General features: G+C 32.9%; 1 protein-coding gene across 1 annotated transcript; it reads left to right on the top strand.

The window, feature by feature from the left end:
- Positions 1 to 4,417: 4,417 nt before the first annotated feature.
- Positions 4,418 to 5,729, top strand: LOC111629665 (beta-toxin Cn5-like). The gene is made up of 2 exons (XM_023373550.1): positions 4,418 to 4,460; positions 5,404 to 5,729. Exons 1-2 carry the CDS (start codon positions 4,418 to 4,420, stop codon positions 5,727 to 5,729), a joined length of 369 nt encoding a protein of 122 aa, XP_023229318.1.
- Positions 5,730 to 7,390: the final 1,661 nt, after the last annotated feature.

The following is a 7,390-nucleotide window of genomic DNA, read 5'->3' as shown; positions in this document are numbered from 1 at the left end:
TGCTCCGCGACGAAAACAAGTTTGAGCAATGGCGACGTCGAACGGTGCACACTCGGTAAGTAATCCTACAATTATTTGTTTATAGCGTAGTTTATACTGATTATTCCCAAAAAAAATATATACGTATTTTGGAAATGTTGAGTCGAATTAGTCTAGAATCGATTAATTTTATGGAAGAAAACCTTTCAAACAGCCGTAGTCCGTAAACTTCACACGTGTCGGGCTGTGATTGGCAAGGACTCGTAAGAAATCGATTCGTAAAGAACGGAACGTATCTACCGTGTTATAGGGGGGTCGACTGTAAATATGAGTTTCGATTTAAGTTATATATAAAAAAATAAGCTATAATCTGCGAGTGTTTTCATTTCCACAAAAAATACAATATAATGTAATAAATATAACGCGAATTTCATAACTTTTTAATAAATTATGTCATTTAAAAAATTAAAAACCAGTTTAATCAATTAGAAGTTCATACTCACCGATCAGGACCAAACAAGCAGTGATCATCAACAACAAGTTCATCTTCGAAGCTATTTAAACGAGTTTAGAATGAGTTACCACGAGCAGAAGTAGATATTTACTATAACGTACCGTGGGTGTCAGCCGCCCGGGGCAGAGGAAAATTTCGGCCCCCCTTATTTAGGTATTTCAATTTATAAGACCAAAATACAGTTTTGTCACAGAACAAGCAATAAAAAATTCGGTGGTAGTGCAGCAACCTGTTTAAAATAGTTCTGTTAAAATCAACAGGTTTCGCAGAAACTCCTCGAATGAAAAAGTTACTAGTTCACTTGGCGAACCAATTCCCGGACTGTCCGAACGATAGCACTATCGTAGGCGCGATGCAAGTATAGATTAGGATGTTTCAAAATTTTACAAAATATTATTATTATTTATTGTAAAATTTTGCCGCCTCCTAAAAAGTGCAGCCCGGGGCAGGCCGCCCCTGCAGCCTCCCACGGTATGCCACTGGGTATTTATATACATCGAATGCGTACTGATACAACGCGTACACGTGGATTTTGCATGCTCGATCCATCTGTTTCCACCAATTATAACAACATCAATGAGCACACAGAGAGACATTAATAAACAGAGAGGTCACATTTTTTCAAATTTCTCTATTTGCAGAAGGAATTAAATTCGTATCGATTACAGAAATGTTTATGTGAAATATAAATAAATACAAAAATGTCATTAAATTTTTAAAAATAAAAATCACTTATTTTACTTTAAGTTAAACAAATTCTTGGACCACTTCACGATCATTTACATATTTCATGTTTAGAGGCATGTAATAATATCTCGTGATTTTCTCGTTTGATCGACACCACTAACCTATCCTCTGTTAGGACTTTTTTCAAAGTCTGCATACATGAAATATTTCACGTAATTATTGACAAAGATTCTTAAGAACAAATCAATTTGCGATTTCTAATCGAAATGGTACTTNCGCAGAAACTCCTCGAATGAAAAAGTTACTAGTTCACTTGGCGAACCAATTCCCGGACTGTCCGAACGATAGCACTATCGTAGGCGCGATGCAAGTATAGATTAGGATGTTTCAAAATTTTACAAAATATTATTATTATTTATTGTAAAATTTTGCCGCCTCCTAAAAAGTGCAGCCCGGGGCAGGCCGCCCCTGCAGCCTCCCACGGTATGCCACTGGGTATTTATATACATCGAATGCGTACTGATACAACGCGTACACGTGGATTTTGCATGCTCGATCCATCTGTTTCCACCAATTATAACAACATCAATGAGCACACAGAGAGACATTAATAAACAGAGAGGTCACATTTTTTCAAATTTCTCTATTTGCAGAAGGAATTAAATTCGTATCGATTACAGAAATGTTTATGTGAAATATAAATAAATACAAAAATGTCATTAAATTTTTAAAAATAAAAATCACTTATTTTACTTTAAGTTAAACAAATTCTTGGACCACTTCACGATCATTTACATATTTCATGTTTAGAGGCATGTAATAATATCTCGTGATTTTCTCGTTTGATCGACACCACTAACCTATCCTCTGTTAGGACTTTTTTCAAAGTCTGCATACATGAAATATTTCACGTAATTATTGACAAAGATTCTTAAGAACAAATCAATTTGCGATTTCTAATCGAAATGGTACTTTATTACAATGAAAGTGAAGATTTAAACATTGAATCTCTTCCTGTAAAAAACTTCAAACTTCTCTATTAAGTGTTGCAGTTTATGTAGAATAAATGACAGTAAGTCAGAAGTATTGATTCATCAGAACAACAGAGAGCGGGGAGATGGACAGGGGTCATATGGTAGGCCTATATCTCGAGTGAAGACGAACTTAATGTAGATTTTTATTTCTGATTGGCATTTGCAATATTTTAAAAAATTTCTTTTTCTTTGAAAAATTATTCATTCATTCATAAAACTTTTGATCGTTGCTTACAAAAAACCGATCCAAGTGATTTTTGACATTGTCATTTCAAGTAAATGTCATAAAGTTAAAAAAAAATTGTACAGACCGGAACAAGTAATAATCTGAGTGTGCTCGATCTGGCGAATACGGTTGGTGTGATAGCACGGCCCATCTAAGTTAAAACAGTTTCTGACGAGTTACCAAAACTTGTGTGAAATTTGACATTATTGTGATAAAACACTACAGCTGTTTTTTTTTAATCAATTCTGGCTGGCTTTTTCTGTTTGATGATATTACGCAATTTGTTTACTCCAATGCAGTACACTTTCGAATCAATTGTTAAATTGTCTAGTAAAAGCTCCAAAAAAATTTCCTTAAAATCCCACCAAATAGAGCATTTCTCTTTAAGAATACGTGGAATTCATATATCGAGCTTTGAAACGAAACCAATTTGTTTCAAGTACTCATAAACAGTTCAATTTGACAAATTTAATCTCTTAGTGATTTCACGTGTTGTTATTCCGCAGTTTGCTTCAATCGGTACTTTTATTTTCTTTTCATTAGCTTCAATTGGCCATCCATAACGCGGTGCATCTACAATTCGAAATTGCGAGAACGAAATTTTGTAAACCAGTTTTGGCACTGTCTTTCTCTCAACACATCTCCACCATACATGTCACACGATTTTTTTCTTGCTTGAACGGCATTTTTATTTTTTTGGTAATAAAAAAGCAAAATATTTTTTTGGTAATAAAAAAGCAAAATATGCCGAAGATGCTGCTTTCGATCTTCCATATTTGATGGGACACAAAAAATAAACAATTGCACGAAATCACACAAAATACTTTTAGAAATAAGCCTTAAAATGCTAGCTGTCAAAATGTATAATGATAATACGGTTTAGAACGAAAATGGCGGGAAAAATACCACTAATCCATCTAGTGGTAAAAAAAAAAGCGAACTTACTTTCCGAACAACCCAATACATAAACTGCAACACTTAATAGAGAAGTTTGAAGTTTTTTACAGGAAGAGATTCAATGTTTAAATCTTCATTTTCATTGTAACAAAGTACCATTTCGATTAGAAATCGCAAATTGATTTGTTCTTAAGAATCTTTGTCAATAATTACGTGAAATACTTCATGTATGCAGACTTTGAAAAAAGTCCTAATAGAGGATAGGTTAGTGGTGTCGATCAAACGAGAAAATCACGAGATATTATTACATGCCTCTAAACATGAAATATGTAAATGATTGGGAAGAGGTCCAAGAATTTGTTTAACTTAAAGTAAAATAAGTGATTTTTATTTTTAAAAATTTAATGACATTTTTGTATTTATTTATATTTCACATAAACATTTCTGTAATCGATACGAATTTAATTCCTTCTGCAAATAGAGAAATTTGAAAAAATGTGACCTCTCTGTTTATTAATGTCTCTCTGTGTGCTCATTGATGTTGTTATAATTGGTGGAAACAGATGGATCGAGCATGCAAAATCCACGTGTACGCGTTGTATCAGTACGCATTCGATGTATATAAATACCCAGTGGCATACCGTGGGAGGCTGCAGGGGCGGCCTGCCCCGGGCTGCACTTTTTAGGAGGCGGCAAAATTTTACAATAAATAATAATAATATTTTGTAAAATTTTGAAACATCCTAATCTATACTTGCATCGCGCCTACGATAGTGCTATCGTTCGGACAGTCCGGGAATTGGTTCGCCAAGTGAACTAGTAACTTTTTCATTCGAGGAGTTTCTGCGAAACCTGTTGATTTTAACAGAACTATTTTAAACAGGTTGCTGCACTACCACCGAATTTTTTATTGCTTGTTCTGTGACAAAACTGTATTTTGGTCTTATAAATTGAAATACCTAAATAAGGGGGGCCGAAATTTTCCTCTGCCCCGGGCGGCTGACACCCACGGTACGTTATAGTAAATATCTACTTCTGCTCGTGGTAACTCATTCTAAACTCGTTTAAATAGCTTCGAAGATGAACTTGTTGTTGATGATCACTGCTTGTTTGGTCCTGATCGGTGAGTATGAACTTCTAATTGATTAAACTGGTTTTTAATTTTTTAAATGACATAATTTATTAAAAAGTTATGAAATTCGCGTTATATTTATTACATTATATTGTATTTTTTGTGGAAATGAAAACACTCGCAGATAATAGCTTGTTCTTTCATATATGACTTAAATCGAAATTCATATTTACAGAAATATTTCGTTGAAAAATTATAAAAGTTCAGATAAACTCATTGTAGTGTTTTAGAAATTAGAACGATTTGTATTAAATTGATCGAAATGCCATAAATTCTATTAAAGTTAAATTATTTACGTATTATGAGATCTGCATTCTATTGATGGATGGCAATGCAACACAAGGGCAATCTTCTAAGAAGGTATTTTTTTCAAGGGGATATTCTAGGGTCACTAATCTCTATTATTTTAATTTCTATCTCTATTACTCTAGAACTTTAATCTCTATTTAAGAGTAAGACGTGTAAAGTAAATCAGTTTAATAGTGTTGCTACTTGACCAGTGATGGTGTTTTTATTTAAGTATGAATATGTTGGCAATATTTTTAGTTTAGTGCTATTTGATTTATAGAATTGTCTATGAATTTGCAGTCAATCTATCCGTTGACTTGAGAGAAGTGAGTTAATAGAATAACATCATAAATTCAGATTTACAAGAAATTGCATCTTCAAGATTTTCATTATAATGTTGTTTTCCTGGCTAGATAAGTCGCTGATAAATACAAGGTTACGAATGACACACCATCTTCCTAGTGTTTAAAATAGCATATTTATAATCATGACTATTTTCAGTTTTTATAGTTCATGTGATACAATAATAATGTACTTTTTGACACACGTTGAGTGCAAAGCATTAAATATTTTAATTTAATTGTATTCAATTAATAAGTATTACTTCTTACGGTTGAACATGAATATTTCTTTGTATTTGTTGCAGGTACAGTGTGGGCAAAGAAAGGTTATCTGGTGGACAGGGAGACGGGCTGCAAATACGATTGTTTGATATCGGGACCAAGTCGTTACTGCGAAAGCGAATGCAAATCGAAGAACCACGGAGGTGGTTGCGGCTATTGTAGGCAAAACTATTGTATTAAAGGCTATTGTTTTGCATGCTGGTGCGCAGGTTTGCCCGAAAGTACACCGACTTGGCCCCTTCCTAATAAATCATGCAGCACAAAATATCTTCCTGAATATAGAGAAGATAAAAAAATAGAAAAAACGTCTTTTACTCTTTATCAACTGATATATTGTGAAAATTATTAATTGCAATTAAATAAAATAAAATATAATACTTTCATTTGAAATATCTTTATTATGTGATGTACAGTTTACAGAATACATAAGCATTATGAATTTTTTCGTACGAAATCATTTAATTTTTAATTATAAAAAAATGATATCATATGTTTATTTTTCTATCAATGAATCTAGCCAACTTGATCCGAAAGACAGACAGGACCCAATTAACTCGTTTATTAGCCTAAATTTAGATTTATAAAAATCTCTTGAATATAAATGTGAGGGGCTAGCCAGGGATACGAAGTTGGTAAAACTCATGTACTGCTTAATCGACTGTGCTGTTAGAGAAACAGGCTCGCGGTCGTCTAAGGATGGCTTCTTAAGACATTTATTATTACTATTATTGTGAACTCCAGGACGTTGTTTTTTTCTGACACCAAATAGTGAAATTGCAGACTATCGCGTATTTGTGAGGAATTTCGAGAAAAAGAGTAGCGAGTAAGTGCAGTCGACGAAGGCATTGTATAAATTATATGGCAACTTCTTCTTATGAACTGCCAAATTGTATGGTAATCTTTCTCTGAATGACTACCTCGATTGGTGGGAAAAAGTCCCTATTTATAGACGGCTCTCCAATCGGGTCTCCTGCCCCGTGTACAAAACTGATTCATCAGCGAGTCTGCTGTCTAAAGAACGTTTAACATCTCTTCTCTCCGAAATTAACGGATGGCACACCCTTTCTTTGTTTAAAATGTTATCCTCGATAATGATAATTTAAAATTATTTTATATTAATTAAAGACGATCTCGCGGATCTTACATTAAGCTCTGTAAAAATTTTAAATATAACGTTTCTATACATAGAAGTTCCTTTAATGAATCTATTGTACGACACATGATACTTCAATTTTGTTTGCTGAAATATGTAAATTGGTCGTATTACTCTGTACAGTTGACCTGAATTATAAAAATGAAAAGCCTGGAATAACTGACAGACAACCAGACTCCATTAAAAGTATCGAAATACTGATGTTTTTCAAATTTAAATTCGAAATTAATTTTTTTTTATTTACGTTCAACATTTCTTTAAAGTTATCTGGGAAGATCTAAACAGAATTGTATAGTGTTCATCACTCATATTGTATGCAGTTTATGCTAATTTTATAGAATATTTGACGTTTAGAACGTTCTATGCTATGAAGATAATGAATGGAAAAAAACGTGAACAATAATATGCTTTGAAATTCTCAGCATTATTCAGTTTCAGTATGACGTCACTAATGATCAAATTAGTGAACATTTTAATTTGCATATTTTATAATGAATGCTGTAATTTATGAAGTATAAAAGAAAAGTCATTTATATTTTTTGTTCTTCAGTAGGGAACAGTAGGGTATTGTGCTCCACACATTATAATAACAACCCCAAATAACTAGTTTGGGATGAGCATCAGGAATTTGTCACATTTTTAGTAGCGGCTACAATTGGAATTATTGCTCTGATTTTCGATGTGCTGCCAGAATGTTTAGTTTTAATGTTGATGCTCATTCATTGTAATTTCTGCTTAATCGAAAAATAGAGATAAATGTATTTAATAATTGTTATTTTTTCACTATTACTTTTTTATAAAAGTACTATTATTAATGAATAAGTGATAAACGTCTTTACGTGTTCTGTCTACAAATC

The sequence above is a fragment of the Centruroides sculpturatus genome, unplaced genomic scaffold, assembly GCF_000671375.1.
Source record: "Centruroides sculpturatus isolate CEXI.00-Female unplaced genomic scaffold, Cexi_2.0 scaffold238, whole genome shotgun sequence".
Classification (NCBI taxonomy): Eukaryota; Metazoa; Arthropoda; class Arachnida; order Scorpiones; family Buthidae; genus Centruroides; species Centruroides sculpturatus.
The sequence above is the reverse complement of the archived record's forward strand: the minus strand, read 5'-3'. Positions and strand labels throughout refer to the sequence as shown.

Bases quoted from the DNA above. Each gene is read 5' to 3' on its own strand.
- LOC111629665 (XM_023373550.1), top strand. From the start codon at position 4,418: ATGAACTTGTTGTTGATGATCACTGCTTGTTTGGTCCTGATCG. The intron at 4,461-5,403 runs GTGAGTATGAAC...TATTTGTTGCAG, and splicing joins TGCTTGTTTGGTCCTGATCG to GTACAGTGTGGGCAAAGAAA.